A 26,407-nucleotide genomic window follows, 5' to 3' on the forward strand; every position below is an offset into this window, starting at 1 on the left:
TGATTAGTAGTAAGTAATACGGTATTATTAGCGTTATTATTACTGTAGTGTTATTAGTATCAGTATTATTAGTAGTAGAGCTATTACTAGTATTATTATTCGTGTTATTCATAGTAGTAGTAGTGTTATTATTATCAGCATTACAGTATTTTAGCATTACTTTTATTAGCATTATTATTATTGTTGTTATTATTACTATTTACTAGTAATTTTATTATTATTAATGCTAGTAGTAGTAGTAGTGGTGGTGGTGTTAGAACTATTAGTAGTAGTATTATTAGTGTTATTATTTGTAGTAATAGTATTATTATTAGCATTATTTTTAGTATTAGTGTTATTAGCATTATTATTAGTGTTTGATATTACTGTTATTACAATTATTATTACTACTAGTAGTAGTATTTACAGAATTAATCATCTGCAGTATTTAGCATTACTATTATTACTATTATTATTACTACTAGTAGTAGTATTTATAGTATACTGAATTAATCATGTGTCTTTATTATGATGTAATCACAATATAATTAAATCTAAAGTGGTAATTATTTAAGAATTTAGTGCAGTAATTCAATATTGAATATTAATATTTATTTCAAAATTAAATGCCAGATCTATTCAGTGTCATGAGCAGAGAGTATTTAATTATTTAATACCTACCTCAGAACAGTCTCACAGTTCATTCACTATTTAATGTTCAATTTTCAGTTCACGACGCCTCATTTGAGGAATTGTTCAATCCTGGCTCTTAATATTGATTTCCCAATCCAAGGCCCACTCATTCACAAGTGAGAAAGAACACAGAGGCTTTAACTAATTAATTTCTCATTCTGATGAACTCATTTTTTATCCAAAGCTGTGAATAGCTCCTAAAAAATAGTCTCCTTTTTTTGGCCTTTTTGTACCATTTTTTATCTTCCCTCGCCCCGCTTAAACAAACAAACAAAAAGGATCTTTAACAAATCCATTAAATTACCCATAAAATTAGGGTCGTTCCTTCCCCCCCCTACCCCCCAGAGTCAAAACCAGTCAATGGATTGAAATACAGGTGTCAAATTGGGTTCAAATACTGTTATTTAGGGGTTTTCTGTTTAAGCAAGTGCTTTAATGTTTGAAGCATCCAGCCAGGATTGGTCCTGTGCCAGGTGCTATGCAACCCCCCTGGGCAGATCTAGGCCCTGCCCCAGCCAGAATCGGGGGCGGTGCCAAGCATGGCACAAACCCCCACCCTAAGCAGAGCACCAGCCATCAGACCCCCCAGTGCTTGGGAAGGGAAACTGAGGCAGTGATGCGGCCCATGAGGTCACAAAGGGTCAGGCCCCGGGGCTGTCCCAGACCCCACCCCACGCTCAAGACCCCTGCACAAGCTGCGTCCTCTCACACTCAGCTCCCGGACCATGGTAGGAGGCCGGGCTGGGCTGTGGGGGCTGCCTCTGTGACCCCCCACCCCAGCATGTGTGAGCCCAGACAGGAGTGGAGGGGGTAGGGTAGGCTGCAAGGGGTGGAGTCAGGGCTTTGGGGGGGTCATGGGGTCAAGGGGGTCCAAGTCAAAGGGTCGGGGGAGGGGTTACAGTTGGGGTTATATGGGGTGAGGATGGGGGTCACAGCTTCAGAGGGGGGTGAGATCATGGGATGGGGTCAGAGGTCACATTTAGGGTCAGAAGCACTGAGGTCCCAGGGGAGTGGGGTCACAATTGGGGGTCATGAAGCCTGGGGGAGGAGCCAGCTAGGGTCAGGGTGAGGGTCAGAGGGTGTGAGGGAACAGAGGTCAAAGGTCATGCGGAGGATCAGGCCCTGAAGTCCTGGTCAGGGTAGGATCTAGGGTCACAATTGGGGGTCATGGGTTGGGACTCGGGGTCACAAGGTCACACCTGTGGTCAGGATCAAGGATAAAAATGTCAGGCCGGGGGGGGGGGGTGGTCACACTTGCAGTCATCATTGGGAAGAGGGGTCAAACACAGGGTCAAGGATCAAGGGTCAGGCTCTGAGCTCCCACGTGCCCCTTCTCTCCCCGCCCCAGTGCGAGCCCCTGGACCCTGCCGACAGCCTCTCACCCCCCTGGCCCTTGGCCTCTAGCTTCCCATTGGCCGAGGGCCCCGATCCAGGCCCTGACAGCCACCACCGGAGCCTGGAGGAGCTGCTGGCCAGCTGGGACCTGGGAAGGGCCCGTGAGGCTGAGCCCCCCCGTGTCCCCCGGTGCCGGGCCCGGCGGGGGCCTGCGGGGGGCAGTGAGGCTGAGAGCAGCTCATCAGACAGTGGCGCTGAGTCCCCCGTGTGCATGGAACCCCCCCGGCCCCCCACCGTCCGGCAGCATGCAGCCGGGTCCGTCTCTGCTCAGGTGGGGGTTGGGGGGGGCCGGATGTGCAGGTTTTCTGTGGTGGGGATGATGGGGCAGGAAGGGGCTATTATGGGGGGGGTTGGGGAGGCTCTGCAGGGGTGTGCTGGAGGGGGGATGATGGGGTGGGGGGAAGGAGGGGACTGCAGGGGTGGGGGCTGGATTCTTGGTAGGGTGGATGCTGTAGGGGTGGGGGGCAGGAAGGGGCTATTATGGGGGTGTCAAGGAAGCCTGGAAATCTGGGCTTTCTGTGTGTGCGTGGAGTTAGCTGGAGTGGGCTGGGATGGCTGGGGGGGATGGCTGGGGAGGCCTGGACACCTGGGTTCTCTGCAGGGTGAGGGATGGGGGGCAGATGCCTGGTTTCTCTGTGGGGGGAGCTGGAGGGATGATGTGGGGCGGGGGGAAGGAAGGGGTTATTATGGGGGATAGGGAGGGCCTGGACACCTAGGTTCTTTGCATGGGGGGGTTAGGAGGGAGCTATTATGGCAGGGTTATGGAGGCCTGGGATTGCAGGGGGCCAAGAGCCTGGGGTCTCTGTACGTGTGCATGGGGGGCTTGCTAGGGGGTGGGAGCAGAAGCAGAGCCTAACCTTTGCCTGGATGCCTGAATACTCTGCACCCCCATGTTGGCGGGGGGGGCGGACCTCCAGACACCTGGGTTCCCCACCTATCTGCGGCTGTGTGGGGGTATCTGGGGGGGCACTCACCATCCCCCACTCTCTTCCTGTCCCTCAGGTGTGGTGGGAGCGGCCACGGGCAGGTGAGCGGGTATCCCTGTACGAGCTGCAGCTGTGGGCACTGGGCACGGGGACCCCTGCAGGCACCCGCTGGTTCTGCCCCCGTGGCCCTGAGCACCTGCAGCACCTGTGCCCCGGCACCCGCTACCGCCTGCGCCTGCGGGGCCTCAACCCAGCCGGGCCCGGAGCCTGGGGTCCACCCTACACCGTGAGCCAGGGCTGGGGGGTACAGGGGAGGCTGGGGAGAGATGTCCCTCCATTTTCTATATCTCCAATCCTCCTCATCAACCTGGAGGCTGGGAGCACATGGATATATGGGGGGAGGGGGTATATATGGGTATTTAAAGATGACAGTAAAGGATGACAGGGATGTCCCCTACAAGACACCCATCATCAGGGGTTGGTGCCACCACTAGGGGTATATAGGGAGCACTGGAATATATGGAGCTCTATGGGGCTGGGGTGGGGAGCACATGGGGAGCACTGTGGTAAATGGGGCTGGGCATACCTGGGGTCTTATGGGTGGTACATGAAGGCTAGGAGGTATGGGAAGATTGGTGGTATATGGGGGTTGGGGTACATGAGGTCTATATAGGCTGGAGATGGGGGTGTATATGGGGGATTGGGGAGTACATGAGAGGTATGGGGGTATACGGGGATTGGGGTAAATGGGGAGCTGAGGGAATATAGGGGCTATATGGCAGGTCTGGGGGTGTATGGGAAGTTTTTGGGGGGATAAGGGGATATATGGGGCATATATAGGGAGGCTGGAAGTATATGGAGGGTTGAGGTATGAGGGGCCTGAAAATATATGGGGCTAGGAATGCATGGGGGTTAGATAATAAGGGAGGTTGCACATCAGGGACATAGGGGGGATATATCAGCACCGCATTCCAGTTCTGGGCGCCGCACTTCAGGAGGGAAGTCGACAGCATAGAGAGGGTCCAGAGGAGGCCACTCGCATGATCGGGGGCAGCAGGGCAGGCCCTACGAGGAGAGGCGATGGGACCTGAACCTGGTCAGCTGCAGCAAGAGGAGGCTGAGGGGGATCTAGTGGCCATTTACAAACTGGCCAAGGGGGACCAGCAGGCAATGGGAGTGTCCGTTTCCCCAAGCACTACCAGGAGTAACAAGGAATAGCGGCCATAAGTTGACGGAGAGTAGATTCAGACTAGACATCAGAAGGCGCTACTTCACGGTCAGGGCGTCTAGGATCTGGGACCAACTTCCAAGCGAAGTGGTGCTGACTCCTGCCCTGGGGGGTTTTTAAGAGGAGGCTGGATGAACACCTGGCTGGGGCTGTTTGACCCCAGTACCCTTTCCTGCCATGGCAGGGGGTCGGGCTCGATGATCTGCTCAGGTCCCTTCTGACCTGACCAACTATCACTACTATGCATATGTGGGCAGAAGGGCATGGGGGATTGGGGTCACATAGGTAGCTGGAGGCATGTGGGGGATTGGGGTTATATAGGGTGGGTTGGGGGAGCTATGGATACATGGGGAATGGGAGGTACACAGGGAGGCTACTTGGGGCTGGGGGGTATGGGGTTATAGGGGGCTGGAGATACATGGGGTGCATTGGGGCATATGGATATTGGGGGGGGTCTCATGGGAGGGGGCAGGGGCTGGGCCTGCCCCCATTAACCTCCTCTTCCCTCCCAGTTCTCTACTGCTGAGGAGGGCACTGACCCCCCCCCGGTGCTGGTGACGGTGCGACGACGTCCAGACCCCCCACGACGCCGGACCCTCTACCTGCCTGGGCCTTAAAGGGCACCTCAGCCCCAGGGGCAGGGAGCAATAAACAGGCTCCCCTACCACAGCGACTCTGGAGCTCCTCCCTGCCCCAGGGGGGAAGCTGGGAGCTGCTCCTATTTCTTACCTGGCTCCTACCCCCACAGCACACTGGGAAGTGAGCAGGAATTGCGGGGTTCCAACTTCCAGCATGCACCACCCTGCCCAGGCCCCAAGGCATGGTGGAATACAGATCTAAATTCACATGCCCCAGCCCTGGCAGGGAGGGGCAGATACCCCACAGGTCTGCCCCTGGCCAGGATCAGGGGTGCACGAGGCACTGTACGTACCTCCCAGGGCAGATCCAGCCCCTGCCAAGATCAGGCCAAGGGCCGGGCACTGTGCATACCCCACCCCCCAAGGGTCAGATCTAGGATAGGGCCTGTGCCAGGTGCTGTACATATTCCCCCTTGAGCAAGAACGCGGTAGCTGCTGTCACTATTTATTCAGCCCCCCGACCCCCTTTTCCGGTGCACAGACCCCACCCCCAACCTCCCCCCCCAGTGCCCGGCGGTGAGGGAGGGGCAGCAGGGGCAAGAGGAGGGGGGCAGGGGAATCACGCGCCGTCTTTGGTACAATAAATTAAAGACAGAACAGTACAGCGCGAGCCACAGGATTAGTGGGGGGCAAGAGGGGGCTGAGGGGGCAGATATCTGCCCCTTTACCCCCCCACCCAGATCTGCCCCATGATGGGGCAGCAAGGGGAAGCTCCCATGGCTGGAGGAGCTGGCGCCTATAAATATTTGCCCCCCCTCAATTAACTGCCCCCCCAGGGGGTGGAGGGAGAGGGGCAAGGGGGGCTTAGGGGGCAGTTCGTAGCAGCAATTCCAGTCCGTGAAGTGCAGGAGGGCACAGGGGTCCGAACCCCTCCCCTCCCCCCGAGCTGTCCATGGTGCGGGTGACAGTGGGTAGAGCCAGGGGGCGTGGCTACAGGGAGAGAGACGGATGGGGGGAGGGCTACAGAGGAGGGACCAACAAGCACCCACCACGGGGGTGGTGTTTTAAAAGGCGAGGTGGGAGGGGTCACCCCAGTGGCTGACACCAGAGGGGGTGGAGCTACAGAGGGCAAGGCTATGGCTCCAGCCCATGCTGGGAAATCCCAGGGAGCATGGCTATGGGCAGGGTCCTCCACTGGGCAGGGTCTCATCCTGGCTGACATCAGGGGGCAGAGCCATGGGTGGGTTCCCCACCTCTCTGGGTCATACCAAGGTGGGATTCCCCCTTCCTGGGTCAGACCAAGAGGGTGGAGCCATAGCCAGGGTTCCTCATCTCTGGGTCATACCAAGGTGGGACTCCCCCTCTCTGGGTCAGACCAACAGGATGGAGTCACAGGGGATTCCTCTTCTCTGGCTCATACCAAGAGGGCAAAACCATGGGGGGGGGGGAAATTACCCCACAACCAGGCAACACCAACTCCGCTAGAGGCCCCCATGCTGGGTCATACCACGCGGCAGAGCCAATGGGGGGGGGGGGGGTTGTGTGGCCACAGCCAACCTCCATACAGCCCCCCATACCAGGGGTGGGGCTTGAGGAAGGGGTGAGGCCAACCAGGGAAGCCCCCCTCCCCCTTCCTTTCCTCTGTCTCTCATTCCTCAGCCCCCTGGGCCAGTGGAGGTACAGCTCCAGGTGGCGGCAGCGGCGGTAAGAGCACTGTGGCTGGCGGCAGAGTCCTCAGGAGCTGGCGGCTGTGCTCTGGGGCACGCACACCCCCAGCATGGGGGGTGCCGAGTCATCGGGCTCCGCCCGGCCCCGCAGGTAGCCCAGGGGCAGGCCCCCCCCGGGCTCGCCGGGGCGGCCCCCCACGCCCCCCCTAGTCCGGAAGGCCGAGGCGCTGAAGGGGGCGCAGTCCATGCGCTCAGGGCCCCCCCCACCAGGGGGGGAGGCAGGCGGGCGCGGCGGGTGGTGGGGGTGGTAGTGAGGACGCCCAGCAGGCGGCGGGTGGAAGTGGGGCGCTGGCTTGTGGGGGGCCGACGGTGGGGGCGGTGGGGGAGCGTAGGCTTCGCTGGGGGGCGCCGGGACATCACCCCCAGCCCAAAGCCGCGGCTGGTGCTGGGGTGGAGCCTGTGATGGGAGAGAGGAAATAACAGGTGTGTGTGGGGGGGGAAAATGGGGGTCCCAATCCCCCCCTTCTGGCTCTGGGGATCCCCTCTCCCATAGTGCACTGGGGATGGGGTAGTTCTGCCTCCACCTGGTGCATGCTGGAGACTCTAACCTCACCCTACAATTTCCAACCTCCCAGGTCCACATCCCACAATGCACCAGTGCCCAGAACCCTCCCTTCCAATGCATGCTGGGAGTCTGGCATGACCTGTGGACTCTACCTCTTGCAGTTGGAGGCAGGGCTTGGGGAATAAAGGCATGGCCTAAGCAGAAGGGGGTGTGACTGTTCGTGGGGGGAGTTGGGGGGAGGCTGTCATAGTTGGTGAGGCAGGGCCTGGAGATTAGGGGCAGAGCCCAGGGGTTTGGCCATACCTGCATCTGATAGCTGGTGGGGATGGAGACTAGGGGAAAGGGGAGTGGGCCAAGGGATAGGGGCAGGGCCATACCAGGCTACCGCATATTGTAGTTACTGGGAGCAGAGCCTAGGGAAGAGAGGCAGGACCATACTTTGGGACTGCATCTCATAGGTAGCTGGGCCAGGGCCAGGGGAAAAGGGGTGTGGCCATACCTGAGGACACAGTCACTGGGGGCAGGGCCTGGGAGAAAGGTGCAGAGCTTTGGGAATAAGGGTGGGAATGTACCTGGGGACTCTGTATCTCATAGTCACTGGGGGCAGGGCCTGAGGGAAAGAGGCGGGGCCCAGGGGGATAGGGGGCAGGTCCATACCTGGGGGCTCTGCATCTCGTAGTCGGGAGGGGCGGGGCCGGGGGCACCATAGTAGCGGTTGCTGTAGCGATAGCTGCGGTTGTCATTGGAGGAGCCACTGGAGCCACCTGCAAAGGGAAAGAGGGACACAGTGAGGAGGGGAGAAGGGGATCCCGCAGAGGAGACGGAGGCCAGAGGTGACAAGCCTGTGGCTATAGTCATGACCCCAAACTATACCCATGATGCCAGGCTGGGGCAGGCTGCAGGGATGGGGTACTGGGGGCCAGGCTGGAGCTGGAGATGGAGGGGACCATGCAGGGACTGGGACTAATTGGGAGACCCAGAAAGGAAGGGGAGGCTGGAGCTGGCTGCTTGCGGCCAAAGCCACGACATCAGACAATGACCCTAGGCTGGGGCAGGGGGGTGGGTGCAAGCTGGTGATGGAGGTGGCCACGCAGGGACTGGGACTACTGGGAGACTGGCAGGGGAAAGGAAGGCCGGGGCTGTAGCCATGACCCCAGGCTGGGGTGGTGGGGTGGACTGTACCGGAGCTGGAAACAGAGCTGGCCGTGCTGGTGCTGTGGCTATGGCCCAGGGCAGGGCTGGTAGAGGCGCTGGGGGTGGTGTTGGTGCCCTCATCACTGGTCTTCTTGAAGAAGTTGTGCTGCAGGGCGTAGAAGGGGGTGATGCGGCTCCGCGGCTCGTAGTCCAGCATGCGCAGCACCAGGTCCTTGAACTTCAGGTAGTCCGAGGGCGCGTGGCCCTGCTCGCCCGCCCGCCGGCCCCCTGGGCCCCCGCTCTCCACCCCCAGCACCTCGTGCAGCCGCCGCGTGCCCGGCACTTTGTACTCCTGCAGGGGGGGAGGGGGGGGCGGGGGACAGGAAGAGCACTGTTAGCTGGAGGGGGCAGAAGTTGGGGAGATTCCCCTACCCTGGGAGACCATGTGGGGGGGTATGTGGGGACTGGAGCCCTGGGTGGGGGGAAATCATGATGCTGGGGGGAGGGGGGAGGAGCTGGGATGTGTCTCCCACCTTGGGGGACTTCAGGGGGAGTGAGGGGAGCAGGGGCTGGGGTGACCTCCTGCCCTGGAAGACTGTGGGGAGGGGCAATGGGGCTGGAGGACCTCCTCCAGGTAACTGGAGGTGGAGGAGCTGGGGTGATTCCTCCCCCACAATGGGGACCTGGTGAAGTGGTACAAGGTGGTGGGGATATCCCCCTACCACAGGAGACCTGGGTGGGGGGTAGAAGCAGATGCCCTCACAACTGGATGCCTGGGTGGGGGCAGTGACCCTGACACTGGGGGGTGGGGCTGGAACTGGGTTATCCCCCCTCCCTCTCCCCCAACCATCCCAGGAGACCTGCAAGGAGGGGCAAGTCCTGGGGTAACCCTTTCCACTGGGAGACATCCTGAGGGTAGGGAGTGGGGTGTCCCCCCTTCACTTCAGGGGGCCCTTTTGCTGTTCACTCCTTAATCACCAACCTTCACGCTCCCCCCCATGACCACTCCTCAGAGTTCTGGGGCTGCACGCAGGCCTTGATGGGGTGATGGGACGCAGCTTGGGAGGGGGTCACAGAACTGGAAGGGAGCTGGACTGGCCCCTAACCACACTGGGGAACCTTTGGGGGAGGGGGGGGCGGCTCACCTTCTTGGCCTCCTTGCTCTTCTTGAGGGCCCAGCCGCCCTCAGGCAGCTTGTCAAAGTACTTGCGCGCCTTGGGGGCCTGCTCCAGCATGTGTGGGGGCGGCAGGCCCAGCACCTCCACGATGCGGCTCATCTGGTCCGCCTGCCAGACGGGGGTCATGGTTTCGGGGGTCAAGGGGCAGGGGACAGACAGATGGAGGGCGCAGGGGACAGAGGGAGAGAGGAGTTAGGGGCTGCCAGCTGTCCCTCCACCCCAGCCCCAGGGCACACAGTCCCCCCCACAAATGAGGGGTGGAGCCAGTCCCCCCCAGCCTCACCTCTTTCTTCCTTCTGGTACCTGCCCCTTAGCCCTGAACACCCTGACAGAGCCAGCTGCCCCTCCCTGCCCTTTACCTACTGCCCCCCCAGCCCTGCCCACCTGCAAGGGTTGGAGCAAGCTGTCCCTGCCCAGTGCTGAGGGGCAGGGCCAGGTACTCTCTCTTCCCCCTTCCTTTAGCCCTGCCCACCTGCAAGGGGTGGAGCCAATTATCCCCAAACTTTAGTCCCACCCACCCTCAAGGGGGGAGGCCAACTGCCCCCTTAGCCCCATCCACCCCAAAGGGCGGAGCCAGCTGCCCCACAACTCGTCCCCCTGCCATGTACTGGCCAATGGAGTGGTAGCACCTCCCAGGCAGTCCCGCCCCTACCCCATCCATTAGCCAATGGCATCACACATACAGGGAGAGGGGAGGGTCCCGCCTTCTCCCCCTTGAATAAGCCAAGGCATGGGGCAGCACAAGCATAATGAGACTCGCTTCCCTACCCCGATCAGCCAATGGGCTGACACAGGAGGAGAGGGCCAGGGATAGGGATGGGGACAGGGGCCATGCCATTGGCTGAGGGAGTGAGCAAGGGAGGCACCCCCATGTATTCGGGGGACCCCGAGGGACTAGGAAAAGGGGCGGGGCTCCAACAGCAATGGACATGGGACCCAGCCAATGGCTCACCTCGTTGGAGCCGCTGAAGAGGGGCTCCCCCGTGTGCATCTCCACCAGGATGCAGCCCAGGGACCACATGTCGATGGCCAGGTCGTAGGGCAGCCCCAGCAGCACTTCGGGCGACCGGTAGAACCGGCTCTGGATGTACTGGTAGATCTGGGAGGGGGAGGGGCCAGTCAGAGGAGGGAGGTAGCCAGGCATCCAGGGGCCCCCCCACCCGCTACCCAGCCAGGTGGAGAAGGGGTAAGGATAGAGGCTTGGGGGTGGGCCTGTTTGGCAGGTGGCGAGATAAGGACCTTGGAGGGGCAGGGCCTGACTCACGTGCCCAATGGCGGGGGTTCGAGTTTGGGAGAGGAGGGGCTTAATCACAGGGGGGGCTAGGCCAGAAGCCTGGGAGCCAGAGTGACAGGTTGGATGGAAGGAGGGGCAGGGCTAGGACCCTAGGGGGCAGGACCTGGCTTATGTGCCCAATGGTGGGGGTTAAGAGGCTCGAGGGGCAGGGCTTACTGTCACTGGGGCTGGGCCAGGAGCCTGGGAGGCAGAGTGAAGGGTCTAGGGATGGAACTAGGGTTGTGGGGGTAGGGCTAGAACCCAGGGGCAGAGCCAGAAACCTGGGGGTGGTGCCAGGACCCCAAATGCCAGGGTGGGTGGCATGGAGGCGGGGCTAGAAACTTGGGGGCGGTGCCAGGAACCTCACAGCCACACCTCTAGATTTGTAACACTGGCCTAAGACCCAGGGGGCAGAGTGACGAGTAGAGCCAGGGTCCCAGTGGGTGGGGCTAGAACTCTGGGGGGTGGAGCCAGGACCCCAGTGGCTAGTATTAGAGGCCTGGGGGCAGAGCTAGGACCCTGAGGGTGTGTCTGCGGGCAGAGCTAGAGGCCTGGGTGTGGAGCTAGGGAAGAGGGGCCAGGAGTCCAGGAGCTGGATTTGGGGAGTGAGGGCAGGTCTTGGATCCCTGGGGTGGGACCAACAGCCCAGCAAAGCAAGGGCACAAGGCCTGGAGGCAGGGCTAGGACACTGCTAGGATGCAAAAAGTGGGGCTAGGGTTAGGGTGCAGGTAGACACCTGGGGGTGGGGCCAGGAGCCCACTAGGATCACAGAGTCTGGGGCTGGAAGTCTGGGGGTGGAGCTAGAGCCTTAGGAGTGGGGCTAGGAGCCTATTAGGACAACGGAGGCAGGGACTGGAAGCCCAGGGTGAGGCTAGAGACATGGGGACGGGGCTAGAAACCCACTAGGACCCCAGAGACTGGGGTTGCTAGCCTGGGGCAGGGCTAGAGCCCTGGGGGTGGGACTAGGAGCCCACCAGAACCCCAAAGGCCACGGGGCAGGGTTATTGAGCTTGGGGCGGGGCTAGGAGCACACTAGAACCCCAAAGACAGGGGCTGGAAGCTAGGGGGCAGGGCCAGAGCTCTTGGGGTGGGGCTAGGAACCCACTAGCGCCCCAGAGGCTGGGGCTAGAGGCCCAGAGATGGGTTTATCAAGCTGGGGGCGGGCCCAGAGGCCTGGGGGTGGGGCCCTCACCCGCTGGCCAAGCTGGCAGGAGCTGCCGAAGTCAACGATCTTGATGGCGCTGCGCTTGGGGTTGCAGAGCAAGATGTTTTCAGGCTTGAGGTCGCAGTGGATGATGCTGAGCTCTGGGGTGGCCAGGAAGAGCAGGGCTGTGCAGAGCTGCTGGGCGAACTTGCGTGTGAGGTTAAGCGAGACGCCACGGAAGTTGGTGTTGCGTAGCAGGTCGTAGAGGTTGTAGGACAGCAGCTCAAAGGCCAGGCACAGGTGGTTGCGGAACATGAAGTGCCGCTTCAGGTGCACTGGTGGGGGAGGGGGCAGGGTGGGGAAAGGAGTGGGTGAGGGAGGACTAGAGCTCCCACGCCTACTCAGGAGAGCTCAGACCCCGTCTGCCTAACCCCCGGGCTGGGGTCAGGGGGTGACAGAGAATATGGGGGTGAGAGGTGGTGGACAGATTCCCCCTTGTCTTCCCCCTCTAAGCTGGAGATGGGGGGAAGAGGAGGAGGCAGAGATGAAGATAGGGGTGAAGAGATTTGCCCCCCCCCACATAAAGACCTACCTGGCCTGCTGGGAGGCCCTGCCCTGTTGGACCAGGGGGTTGAGGTTATGCCCCCACCAAGGGGAGGAATCCCTGCTGTCTGGGAGGCGTCAAAGCCACAGCCCCTGCTCCTCAAGGGAGAAAGTGCCACCCCCTTGGGGAGGAAGCCCCACCCCTAATCCCCAAGGGGATGAAGCCCCACCCCATGGGAGGTCAAATCCCATCCCCTTAGTCCCCAGGGGGAGAAAGCGCCACCCCCTGCTCCGAGAGGGGTGGAAGCCTCACCCCCCCAGTGGTTAAAACCACAGCCCCTGCCAACCCAGGCTATTGAGGCCCTGCCCCCAGCACTAGGGGCCCCTTAGCACCTCCCACCCAGTATATTTGTGAGCCCACCCCATGCCCCCAATGTGCTCATGCCCTGTTCCATCCTCCAGGTGGTCTGGGCCATGGCCTGTGACCCCTGGGGATGGAGGCCCCACCCCCCCCAGCAGCTCACCAATGTAGTACTTCATCTCAGTGTCGTGCTGGTTCATGAGCTCCAGCAGCCGCAGCTCGATCTGGGCTTGGTTCAGGAAGGCCTTCTTGTTCTTGATGATCTTGATGGCCACCCACTCCTGGTCGTGGTGGTCATAGGCTTTCACCACCTGGGGGGTGGGGAGGGAAAGCAGCACAGCCTTTACCAACTGGGGGAGGGGCATGGAATGGGGTGGGATCTTTGCTGATGAGCGAGTTGATCTTGTAGCTGGGGGGTGGGCAGGAGTGGGGGGTCCTGGGGTGGTGTAGGGGGGCTGGGGGTTCCTGGGTGGGACTGGGGGGTCCCAAGGGCACAACCTGGCCAAAGGAGCCCTGGCCAATGAGTGAGTTGATCTTGTAGCTGGGCAGTGCGGCAGGGGTGGGGGGGTGGGTCCCAAACTGGCCGAAGGAATCCTGGCTGATGAGCAAATCAATCTCCTAGCTGGGGAGTGGGCAGGAGTTGAGGGTCCAGGGGGTGCTATGGAGGGGCTCAGAGGGGGCCCAGGGTCCCAACTGGCCAATGAACATGTCGATCTTGTAGCTGAAGGGTGGGCAGAGGGTGAGGGGCGTGTTGTGGGAAGTCCCAGGGGTCCCAACCTGGCCAAAGGAGCCCTTGCCGATGAGCGAGTCAATCTCATAGCGATCCAGCCAGCGCTCGCCGCTCTTGACAATGTAGTCATAGTTGTCATCGTCGTAGCCCTCGTTATAAACCTTCCTCTCCTTCTTGGTGCTCGAGTCCTCGGGAGGCACCTGCTGCGCCCGCCGCTTCTTCTTGGCGTAGTAGACCTATGGGGGTGGGGAGTAATTAGTACCTGCTGCCACTGCACCCCACATATACAGCACTGATGGCCGCAGAGCTGGGGTCCACCCATAACACCCCAGCAGTGATCCCTGGGAGTTGGAGGCAACTTATACCCACCCCCTGCCCTCACCTGTTTCCAGAGTGGGGTCAACTATAACTGACCACCCCCCCCAGACACAACCCCTGGAGTGGGATCAACCCCCAAAGACCCCCAGTCATGACCACAGGGAATGAGGTCAATCCAGTAACCCCTCCCCCAAGGTGGGGGGGGGGGGGGGGGTCGCACCTCATTGATGTGCTTGTAGGTCTTGATGAGGTCCACTGAGAGCTTCCGCAGCGGGGCACTGGCTGAGTCCCGGAAGGTCAAGGGAATTCGCCGCTGTAGGATGCTCAGGTCTGGCAGAATCTGGGGCGAGGGAAAAAGGGTTATCTAGGAGTGGGGGCAGGAGGTGAGGGCTGTGCCAGCCCCTGCCCCCACTCCCTGAGGATTCCCTCGGCCTGCTCCTCTCCCAGGCCTGACCTTGATGGCACCCTGTGATTGGGATGGGACTCAGGCTGAAGTTGGTGCCCTTAACCAACCCCCCATGGGGGCACAGAAGCCCAGGCGAGTACCTGTGGATGCTCGGCCATGGATTGGATGCTGGAGAAGGTGGCATGGCTGTGCTGGCTCGTCATGGTGGGCTCAGTGGGGAGGGAGGCGGCCAGTGAGGCGGGGGGCCCGGTGCCGGGGGGCTCGCATCCTGCACTGCCACTGCTGCTGCTGCCACCTGCAGGGTGGGGTTGGGGATCAATACCAGGCCTGGGCCCTTCCCCACCGCAAGCTTTGCCTGCCTGCGTGGACCAACTGGGGACACCCACCACAACCCTGTAGAGCTGAGGACTCCCCCCCCCAATATGAGCCCATATGTAACCCAGGCTCCCCCAAAATAGCAAGCACAACCTGGGGAGCCCCCACCCACAATCCCCACCTCCATACACAGCCCAGAGAGCTCCCAAGGACCCCCCACCTCTATATCCATCCCATACACAGTCCAGAGATGCTCCCTACGACTCCCTACTCCATACACAGCTAAGACCCCCCACAGCTGCCCCCTACATGGCTGAGACCCGCCTGACAGCCCCCTACCTCTATACACAGCCAAGAAACCCCCACTCCTTTAAACAGCCAATAGACCCCTCACAGCAACCCACCTCTATTCACAGCCCAGAGACCCCCCCCATGACCCCCTCATCCCTGTACAGTACAGAGACCTCCATGACCCCCACCTCTATACACAGCCCAGAGACCCCCCATAACCTCCTAACCTTATACACAACCCAGAGACACCACCTACCCCTATACACAACCCCCCCGAGGACCCCCCACCTCTACATACAGCCCAGAGACCCCCCCACAGCTGCCCAACTCTATACACAGTACAGAGCCCCCCCACCCCCTCCCAACAGCCCCCTCACCCATACATAGCCTAGATACCCCCCCCAAACCCTCCCCTACCTCTACACACAGCCCAGGGACCCCCACAACCTCCCCTCTACACAGCCTGGTGCCCCCCCCTTGTGCCAGGCCCCACCTGTCAGTGTTTGGTTGAACCCCCCCACCCCACCCTGACAGGCAGGGGAGGGGGGCAGGCCGGGCTGCAGCTGACCCAGCACAGCTGAGGAGGCTATTTTTAACCCCTGGCAGCTGCACTGAGAACCCAGGTGTAGGGGAAGGGAGGAGGGTGTGGAGGGCGGTCCAGCCAGTGCCCCTGGTCTCTGTGGTAAGGGTCTCAGGAAAGGCATGGCTGCGGTGAGCAACCCCCCAGCAGGAGGGATCTTGGCAGCCATGAGGCTTCTGGCTCCATAAGTCATCATTAGGTTCCAGAGTGAACAGTGCCAAAAGCCAGGCTCCCTCCGCCTGGGGAGGGGGATTGTGGCCCTGCACACACTAGAAATTTCTTTGGGACCCTTGCTACTATATGTGGACCCTTGCACACCACTAGTGACCCCAATGCACACAAATCCCTGCACACACTAGCAACAACTATTGCACAGACCCTGTTGCATGTGGATCCCTACATACTAGCAACCCAGATACACATGACCCCTGCACGTTTTAGTGACTCCATTATACACGGACCCTTGCATGTGCTACTGACCCTGTTGCACATGGACCCCTGCACCCGCCGGATATCCCACTGCACACGCTACTGTGATCCCAACACATGAGGTCTTGCACAGGCTAGTGAACCCAGTGCACACACACTCCTATACATTGCATGTGCACCCCTGCACACACACTCCTATACATTGCATGTGCACCCCTGCACACACTAGTGACCCCAAGACACATGGATTTCTACACATGCTAATAACCCTGTCACACAGGGAGCTCTGCACACGCCAGCTGCCCTAATGCATGTGGACTCCTGCACACACTGGTGACCGCAGTGCACACAGACCCCTACACATGCTAATGAGGCCACTGTACACAGTACTTTGCACACACCAGTGACCCCACTGCACACAAATGCCTGCACACACTAGTGACCCCAACACACATGCACCCCTGCACGTTAGTGACGCTCCTGTACCCAGACCTTTGCACGCACCAGTGACCCCATTGCACACACTAGTGACCCCAAGGCATATGAACCTCTGCACATGCTAGCACATGGACTGGGGGGGGGAGGGGGGAGCTGCCAGCTGGCACCCTGCCCCCAGCTGGCAGCTGCATTCCGGGGGAGGGGGGGGGGAGGGAGCACTAAGGGATTATGGGAGAATTCCTGCCTGGAATTCCCCCAGCATGCACTGAGGCAGACCCCCCCCCCCCCAATGATACCCAGCCCCCACTGACACTGAAATGCAGCTGACTCTGGGGTGTGGCAATGAACTTGGGACCTCAAGGCACAGCCCCCTCCTCACCACAGACATCCTCCCCACCCAACATGCCTTGATCTCAGCCTCTCTTTGCAAGTTATTGAGGACCTGGCTTGTTAGTAGCACCCCCACCCATAAACCCCCCCATGCCTCCCACCCATACTGACACCCCTTGATCCCAATCCCCCCACAGCCCCCTCCCAGGGGTCTCTGTAAATTAACAAGGACCTGTCTCATTAGCAGACCCCAGGGGCTGCCCCCCCATGCTGAACAGAGCTGGATAACAGACCCCGGCCCACATACTGACACCCATTGATTGTTGCTAGTCTCTGGAGGTTAACAAGCACCTGATTCATTAGCAGCCCTGGAGAGCTTCAACCCTGCCCTGCCTCCCCATGGGAGCTCCTATGCATCCCAGCCCTCAAGAACCCTCCCTCCCCCACCTGCTCACACCCCTTGATCCCAGCTCATTAACAACCCTCCGGGCCATGCCACACAGAGCTGGATAACAACCTCCTGTACCTGCCAGGCCCTGAAGGAGCTCCCCCCCCAATGCAGACATACTGATACCCTTTGATCCCAGCCCACCCCCCCACATCCAGTGCCCCTTGACTGCTATAGATTAACAAGGTCCCAGTTTGCTAGTGTCCCCAGGGGGCTTCAATCCCCCCCATTGCCCACAGAGCTGGAAAACCACTTCCTATACCTGCCCCAGATACTCCATGATCTTAGCAGCCAGCCCCACCCCACCATACAATGCCCCTTGATTGCTATAGATTAACACGGTCTCAGTTAGCAGCCCTGGGGGGCTTCAACCCCCCCACAATGCTATGCAGAGGTAGATAATCTCCTACACCCACCCCAGATACCCCTTGATCCCAGCAGCCCCACCCTGCCACATGGCTTACTAGCAACCCTGGGGGGCTTCAAACCCCTGCATACGCTTTATCCCAGTCCCCCCCACATCCGATGCCCCTTGATTGCTACTCCCCCCCATGCTATGCAGAAGTGGATAACAACCTCCTACACCCCCTGCCCCCCTGACCCACCTGTGGAGGGCTGGCGGTGACAGCGGGAAGAGGAAAGGTAGCAGGCCGGTTGCTTGCGGCCCCAGCCCAGGCGCAGGGCCGTGAGTGGGGCTGGAGGCCCCTCCAGGGCCGAGGGGATCACCATGGGGCTGGATGGGGGCTGTGGGGTGCCCGGGGCTGAGGAGAGGCAGGGAGGGAGGCAGCTGCCAGCCACGGGGCTGAGAGGAGACTGACAGAGGGCAACAGCTGAGGTTGCCACTCGGTGCGGGGGAGGGGCCCCCAGCTGGTCCCACCCCACTGAAGTCCTAGCACCAAATCCCAGCCCACAACCAGGGCACCCAGAGCTGCCTATGAGGTACTAAAAGCAGTGTGAAAGGGGCCTAGAGAGGCAAAAAGCATACTGAGTTGTTCCCTCTGGTCCCTACTGATGAGCACACACAGAACCAGGCCCCCAGGACGATGAAACTGAGAAATCTTTGGGTGTGGGGAAATGTTGAAGGGCCCCACCACAAGCTGGATCAGACCCCATGGGCTGGATGGGGGCCCTCCTATCTATGCTTCCCTTGGCCCCTTGCCAGGGGATGGCACATGAGCCTCCTCCTTCAGCCCTGGGCCCCCAGGGGCCATAGCCTGATCCAGAGAGATGGATTTTTCCACATGAATGAACACATGGAAGGATCGAGGGGTAGATGCTTAGAAGGTTATAGGGATGAGGGATGGATGGAGATGGATGGATGAATGGATAGATATAACAACAGATGGGGGGGATGGATATGCATGGGTAGATAGAAATGGATAAAGATGGGCAGAAATGGGTAGATATGGATGAAAACACATAGGTATGGATGAACAACTGAGTACGCAGATATGTATGGCTGGATGGACATGGAGATGGATGGATACAGTCGGATAGGTGGATGGATATGGATGGAAGAATGGAAGAACAGAAACAAGTGGATACAGATAAATAAATATGGGTAAGTGCATGGAGATGGATGGATGGATGAATGGAGACGAAAAGATAGATGGATAAGTAGATATATGTGAATGTGGATCGAGGAATGGCTAGGGATAAATATGAATATAAATAAGCAAATACAGATAGACAAATAAAGATAGATGAATGAACAGATAGATGTGGATGGACAACCAGGTGGATATATATATCCACTGGGGGATTGGACTAGTTGTGACCCCCTTCTAACCCTCATGTTCTGTGATCCTGTGTGGATACGAATGGAGCACGGATAGACAGGAACAAATGGATATGGATCCCCAGCAGCCGATCTCACTCACCAAAAAGCGGCCGCGCCACTTCTGAAACTCCCACAGCCGCTTCTGGAAGCAGTGTGGCCACTTTTGCTGACTGCCCAGCTGGTGTTCGCAGGGGGGGATACTGGTGCTCCCACCTGCCTGCCAGCTACCCAGGGAGCATGGCCTGACAGGGGGCACTCTCAGTGGGTGCATGTGCACCCCCTACACATTGCCCCTGGATACGGTGGGCATACAACTATGGATAGAAAGATGGATGAAGATGGATGGACAAATATGGATGGATACAGGTGGAAGAGTGGTTGAATGTAGATAGATTTAGATAGAGGGATAGACAGATGTGAATGAGTGCCTGAATACAGAAATGTGGAAGGAGATCAATGGATAGAGGGATAGATGTGGATGGACACGGATACATAAGAACAGATGCATGGATAGGAAAGAGTGGAGACAAGGGGACGGATGGATTTCTCCATACAAATGCATGGATGGATGGCTACGGAAAGATATAGACAAATAAATACAGATGGACTTCTCACAGAGAGATGGATGCATATGGACAGACGGCAAGAGGACAGGTAGACTTCACACAGATGGACATGGACCATCTCCCTCCATCTCACAGATCATTCACATGGATGGATGGATAGATATAGAGATGGGTAGACAGATATAGAGACAGATGGACGGGTATTTACAGGCAGATGGATGGGGGTATACAGATACATGGACGGATGCATGGATGGACAGACAGATGTGAGAGGATACATGGGATGTCTCCACCCAGATGGAGGGACAGGTGCGGATGAATGGATGCAGGGACAGATCAACACTGAATCGCAACCCCTGCCCAGGGAAAGCCGCCCCCTTCCTTTTGACCCAGCTCCCACACCCACTCCAAGGTGACCCTGGGGCTGATGTGGGAGAGCTCGGGGACCCTCCCATAGGCCAGGGGTTCCTCTCCCAGAACCCTCCCACATCAAGGCTCCTGGCCTGAGATAGGTTGGGGGCTCCAAGGTGCTGACTGGGGCTGGCTGGCACCCAGAGGGGTCATACCACACGCACACCCTCACCTTTGCCCACCCCAAATCCCCTCCTTGCCCCAGCTCTGTGACACCCCCCACTAGGTAGCTACCCAGGCTCCAGCAGAGCTGAGGGTGGCCCATTCAACACCCCTCCCCTTTATATAGACCAATCCAGGCTCTACAACATCAATGGGGTTTAATTTGACCTGGGAGATGTGGGGTAGGAAGTGAGTAGGGGGTAAGGACAGGGCAGCCCTTGCTGCTGCCTCAGAGGAGGGGGTATGAAGGGGGTGGGGAAGTCACTGGAGATCTCAGCCCAATTCTGAGGCAGGACTGGGAGATACTAGGAGGCACTGGGAGGTGGGAGCTATAGACCTTATGCCCCCCACCCCCAGCAAGCTGGCAGGGTTGGAAACGGATGGGGAGGGGTGTCACTGAAAGCCTTAACAGTTCTGAGGGGGAATTAGGAGGTACTGGGAAGAGGGGGGCTACAGCCCCTATGCCCCCCCAGCAAGGTGGGGGTGTCTCTGGACAATTCTAAGGGGGGACTGGGACAGGCTGGGAAGCACTGGCAAGTTCTGGGAGTGGGGGAGCTATTACCCATATGCCCCCCCACAACGTGGGAGGGTAGGAAGGGGATGAGGGGGGTCTCTGGAGGTCTCAGCCCAGGCCTGAGGGGGCACTGAAAGAGGTTGGGAGGTACTAGAAGGGGGGTTATTGCCCTTATGCCCCTCCAGCAAGGTGGGGGGGGCTCCCTGGATGTCTCAGCCCAGTTCTGAGGGGGCAACTAGGACAGACTGGGAGGCACTGGGGTGGATATGGACCTTATCCCCCCACCCCCACCCCACAAGATGGGAAGGGGCTGGGGGAGTCACTGGAGGTCTCAGTCCAGTTCTGAGGGGGCACTGGGACAGGCTGGGAGCTACTGGTGGCAGGGTTCAGCTCCTATGCACCTCCAACAAGATGGGGGATAGGAAGGGGATGAGGGCTCCCTGGATGTCTCAGCCCAGCTCTGAGGGGGCAACTGGGGCAGACTGGGAACCCCTCCTTACTCGCCCCCAAACCTGGAAGGGAGTGAGGGGGGCGCAGCCCGGTTGCTCGCGGGGGAATGGCCTCTCCCTGCCATGGCAACAAGCTCCCCATTGGCCGGCGGGTGACGCCGGGAGCCAATGGCAAGGCAGCGCCGTGTTGCTAGGGCTGCCCGCGATGCCCAAACCAAGTGGGAATGGGGGGGAGAGGGGGGAAGGGGAGCCAAAAATACCCACCCAGCCATGGCCTTCCAGGAACTGGGACTATTAATAGGCACCCACCTCTCCCCCGCCCCATCCCGCCTGGCCTGGCGCAACCTCCAACCCGGGTCCCGGGTCCCCCTCCCTCCCCACTGGTGCGCTCAGAGCTGGATGTGCCTCTGAGCGGCTGAGGCTGACCCCACCCCAGGCACATGTGCCCGCCCCCCCCCCCCCCCCCCCCCCAGATGCCACACGGGCTCTGCCCCCCGCAATGGAGGCAGGATCAGTATGGCCTAAGCCCAGCACACCCACAGCTGTATATGCAACTTGAGGCTGATCATAGTCCAGGCACATCTGGGGGCGGTCCCTTCAGGGCCCCCCACCCTCTGTGCCCCTCTCAAGGACCCACACTGCCATGTATGCTCTGCCTAGGAGTAAGAGACAGTATCAGGTTGGCTCATGCCTGGTGCACTCAGGGTTGTACATATGACTCGGGGGTGATCCCATTCCAGGTATGGGGGGGGTCCCTCAGCCCCCCACCCCAGCTCTGAACCCCCCGCAGGTACCCACAATACCAAGTGGGCTCTGCCCACTGGTAGGAAGCAGGATCAGGCCACCCCATACCCAGCGTGCTTGGACCTGTACGTGCAGCTGATGTCACTACAGGTGCACAGGGGGTTACTCAAAACCTCCTACCCTGGCTGTGATCCCTCAGGGTACCCGTGATGCCACACAGGCTCTGTCTTCCCAAACAGAGGCAGGATCAGGCCACTCTGTGCCTGGCATCCTTAGAGCTGTACATGGTATTCATTGCTGATCCTACTCCAGGCACATCAGGGCCCCCCACCTCAGCTCTGTGACCCCTGTAACCAAGACACCACACAAGCTCTGCCCTCTGAAAGGAAGCAGGATCAGGCTAGCCTGTGGAGCTGATTTTACTACAACTGCACAGGGGGTTACTCAGCACCTCCTACCATGGCTTTGTGCCCCCCGCCCCCACCAGGGATGCTACACAGGCTCTGCCCCCCACAGGGAGGCAGGATCAGGCTACCCCATGCACCATGTGCTCAGACCTTTATGTGCAACTTGGGGCTGATCCAATTCCAGGCACATGGGGAAAGTGGGGGGGGGAATCCCCTCAGTGCCTCCCACCCCTGCTCTGTGACCCCACCAGGTAACAGTGATATCATGCCGGCTCCGCCCATTGAAAGGAAGCAGGATCAGATCACTCTACGCCCCGTGTGCTCAGAGCTGTACAAGGAGCTGATGCTGATATCACTACAGCCACCCAGGGGGTCACTCAGCACTTCCTACCCTGGCTCTGTGCTCCCACTGGGCACCCATGATGCCACACAGGCTCTGCCCCCACAAATGGAGGCAGAATGAGGCTGGTCTGTGCCTGGCGTGCACAGACCCATACAGGCAGCTCATTGCTGATCCCACTCCAGACACCTGGGGGTCCCCTCAAGGCCCTGTAGACCTGCTCCTGCAAGCAACCACAGTCAAACAGGCTCTACCCACCAGTAGGAGCCAGGATTAAGCACCCTGTGTCCAGTGCACTCAGAGCTGTAGGTGCAACTTGGGGCTGATCCCATTCCAAGTACACAGGGGGAGCATCTCTCAGGGTCCCCCACCCCAGCTCTGTGACCATCTTGCCAGGTAGCCTCCGCTCACTAGAAGGAAGCAGGATAAGGCCACCCTGTGCCTGGTGTGCTTGGAGCTGATCTCACTGTAGCCACACAGGGGGATCATTCAGCACCTTGTACACTGGCTGTGCCCCCCACTGGGCACCCACAATGTCACACAGGCTCTGCCCCTCCAGATGGAGGCAGGATCAGGCTGTCCAGTGCCCAGCGCACTTGGAGCTGTACGTGCGACTCGGGGTTCACCCTACTCCAGGCACAGCGGGGCATTTCTCAGTAGCCCCCCTCCCTGGCTTTATGCCCCACCCAGGTACTCACAATGCCACACAGGCTCTAGCCACTGAGATGCAGGTAGGATCTGGCCATTCCATGCCGAGCACACTTGGAGCCATATGTATGACTCATTACTGACCATATTCCAGACACATTGGGGGTCCCAGCTCTGTGCCCCACCCAGGTATCCACGATACCACACAGGCTCTGCCCAGCGGTAGGAGACAGGCCACAGTTGCCCAGGGGGTCCAGAAACACCCCCAAACCAACCTCTGAGACCCCTCTCCTCCCCAGTAAGCATGAAGTCATGCAGGGTCTGCCCCCCCGGAAGGAAGCCAGATCCAACCACCCCAAGCCCAGTGCTGTACATGTTGCTAGTTGCGCCACATCCCTGAAAGGCCAGAGGGGCCCATTCCCCAGAGTCACTGGCCCTTTAAGGGCCCCATGAGCCCTTTGGTGGTGCTCACTGGGTTCTGGAGGGGGATGGGACTCCGTGCCTCAGTTTCCCCACCACCCACTGGACGCTCGTTATGCTCTGGATGCTTCTTATACTCTGTGGCTCAGTTTCCATGCCACCCACTCGTTATGTTCCATGCCTCAGTTTCCCTGCCTACTGCTGGATGCTCGTTAAGGACATCATCCCAATGAGGCCGGATGGCAGCCAGTGTACCCACCCCAGGATGCCAAGTATTGTACATCTGAGCCAACAGGCCTGCCCCCATGCAGGACTGGGCCATTCCACACCAGGTGCTGTATGTACAGCCCCCAAGAAGCTTCTGGTCAGATCCCCCCCAACTCCCACCTGGGAAGGGTCTGCTCCCAGGAACATGAGTTCACCCTCTCCAGAGCCTCAGGTGCCCCCCCCATAACACAACAGGGAAATGAGTCATGGAGCTGAGCACAGAGGAAGGAGCAGGGTCCCCACCCCTCCCCACCCCCCCTTGGGTCAAGACCAGCCCTCCCCCTTAGCTGCCCTCCCCAGCTGCCAGGAGCCCAAAATGGGTCACAGACCAGCCAGCAAAGGTGCCCTGGACAAACCGGGACAAGCTGACAGCTCCCTCTACCATATGGGAGTGGAGGGTGTGAGCCCAGTGTCCACCCCCCAGGCGAAGCAGGTCCCCTCCCAAGCCGCCACAGCCAGAGCCAGAACACCCCCCCCGCCCCGTCAAACCCTGGATCCCCTCAAAAAGCAGAGGCTGATGCTCAGCTCCTCTCCCAAACAGGGACCCAAAAGTCTGGATAAGCATAGGGAGGGGGGAACAGAGACTCATACATTCAGGGTAGTGAGATGTAGACAATCAGGGCAGTGGGGAGACACGGACACAGGTATTGGTGGGGGGGCAGATGAGAGAGACCCAGCATCTGGGGTGGGGGGCATAGACCCAAGTGTTGGGGGAGGGGAAGAGGTGAATGACAGAGACCCAGTAGTCTGGGGTGGGGGGATAGAACAGGATCTCAAACATGGTGGGGGCAGATGACAGGGACCCAGGCATGGAGGGGGCAGTGCGTATGCATGTGGGGGGACAAGGGCACAAACCCAGGTGTCTGGGGCGGGGGGGGACAGGGACCCAGGTGCTGGGGTGGGAAGATAGAAGACAGAGACCCAGACCTTGTCCTGCATCCATAGATGCATCTTGAGCAGGTCCAAGGAGGTAACACTCCCCCTCTACACGGCACTGGTCAGGCCACAGCTGGAGTACTGCGTCCAGCTCTGGGCATTGCACTTCAAGAGGGATGTGGACAACATGGAGAGGGTCCAGAAGAGGCCACTCGCATGGTCAGGGGACAACAGGGCAGGCCCTACAAGGAGAGGCGAAGGGACCTGAACCTGTTCAGCCTCCACAAGAGAAGGCTGAGGGGGATCTAGTGGCCTGTTACAAACTAGTCAGAGGGGATCAGCAGGCACTGGGGAAGTCACTGTTCCCCCGTGCACTACCAGCAGTGACCAGGAATACGGGTCACAAGCTGCCAGAGGGGAGATTTTAGGCTAGATATCAGGAGGCACGACTTCACGGTCAGGGCGGCTAGGATCTGGAACCAACTTTCAAGAGAAGTGGTGCTGGCTCCTACCCTGGGGGTCTTTAAGAGGAGATTAGATGTACACCTTGCTGGGGTCCTTTGACCCCAGTACTCTTTCCTGTCAGGACAGGGGGTTGGCCTACATAATCTACTCAGGTCCCTTCCGACCCTAGAAACTATGAAACATGGAGGGGGCAGTAGTGGGGGAACATGAAAGCAGGCATTTGGGAGGGAGAGATGGGCAAATGACAAGGGACCAAGAGTCAGGAGGAGACATGAACCTAAGTGCCTGGCAGAGAGTGGGGGGTGGGATGAAAAGGATGCAGGCATGCAGGGAAAACATGTGGGGGGGAGGCATGGACATGACAGGGGCCCAGGTGTCCAGGAAGAGACAGATAACAAGATCTCAAGTTGGGGGGGGGGAGGGGGCCATGCAACAGAGGACCGGACACAGGCATCCGGGCCGGGGGGGGGGGGGCGGGTGACTGGGGCAGGGACTTGGTGGGGAGACAAATGAAGGGACCCAAGTGTCCAGGGAGGGAGGTTACGTGGGACACCCAAACCCCTAAAGGAGGGAAGATGAGAAAAGACACCCCCCCCCCCGGACACTTAGGGTCACATAAGGTCATAGCACAAGGGGGGCGTGGAGAAGAGCTGCCCCGTCGGGCTGGTTCTGAGGGCGGACAAAGCGGAGGGTCCTAGGAGTCGCGGGGAGGGGTGGGGGGCAGACGTGTGTGTCCGGGGCAGGGGACCCAGACGTCCGAACACAGCGGGGCGGAGCGGGGTGGGGACGGGACCCAGGCACCAGGGAGGGGCGGGCCGAAGCAAGACCCAAGCGTCCCGGCAAACTCGGGGGAGGGACCCAGGCGTCCGGGGCGGGCCGGGGGTGGGGAAGGGGCGGAGGACCCGGGAGTCCGGGCTCTCCGGGGTGGGGCGGGCCCCAGGCGGCCGAGGGGCGGGGCTCACCTGAGGCAGCGGCCGGGGGTGGACGCGGGCCGGGCCCGGCGGCGGCTCCCGGGGATTTCCCAGTAATGCCACAAAAAATGGCGGCCACAACAAACCGCCGCCACCGCTGCCCGAATGCGCACGCGCGTGCACCGCCCCAGCTTTCCTGCGCACGCGCGGGCGCCGCCACCAGCTCGTTGCGCATGCGCGGGCACCGCCCCGACCCTCCCCCTGCGCATGCGCAACGACCGGCTGGGCGGAGCTGGCCACTTGACAGACGGTGCATGCGCTGCGCGCGGTCAGGAAGGGACGTCAGTCATGAGATTCGCGTGCGCGAAGCCGGGCTGGATGGGGAAATGAGACGACCAGGCTGCGCATGAGTGGCGACAGCTAAAGGCGGGGGGGGGGGGGGCCTCAGGCTCTGCGCATGCGCAGCTGCTGATTAGGAGAGTGGGTAGGGCCGGCTGC

At 59.6% G+C, this 26,407-nt stretch overlaps 1 protein-coding gene across 2 annotated transcripts; it reads right to left on the reverse strand.

Annotated features, from left to right (window-relative positions):
- Window positions 1-5,288: 5,288 nt before the first annotated feature.
- Window positions 5,289-26,159, reverse strand: LOC149861660 (dual specificity tyrosine-phosphorylation-regulated kinase 1B-like). 2 transcript variants are annotated; one of them, XM_090052403.1, is made up of 11 exons: window positions 25,961-26,159; window positions 14,259-14,413; window positions 13,933-14,052; window positions 13,442-13,630; window positions 12,828-12,975; window positions 11,809-12,095; window positions 10,296-10,442; window positions 9,311-9,451; window positions 8,214-8,517; window positions 7,689-7,795; window positions 5,289-6,923 (listed from the first exon to the last, which is right to left on the reverse strand). In XM_090052403.1, exons 1-11 carry the CDS (start codon window positions 26,142-26,144, stop codon window positions 6,534-6,536), a joined length of 2,172 nt encoding a protein of 723 aa, XP_089908529.1. In that variant the 5' UTR covers window positions 26,145-26,159; the 3' UTR covers window positions 5,289-6,533. The 2 variants fall into 2 exon arrangements, with proteins under 2 accessions (XP_089908529.1, XP_089908530.1); XM_090052404.1 differs by lacking the exon at window positions 25,961-26,159 and adding an exon at window positions 17,555-17,774.
- Between the last annotated feature and the right edge of the window lie 248 nt (window positions 26,160-26,407).

This window comes from Crocodylus siamensis, chromosome 6 (genome assembly GCF_052110815.1).
Source record: "Crocodylus siamensis isolate JL-2025a chromosome 6, ASM5211081v1, whole genome shotgun sequence".
In the NCBI taxonomy this organism is placed as follows: Eukaryota; Metazoa; Chordata; order Crocodylia; family Crocodylidae; genus Crocodylus; species Crocodylus siamensis.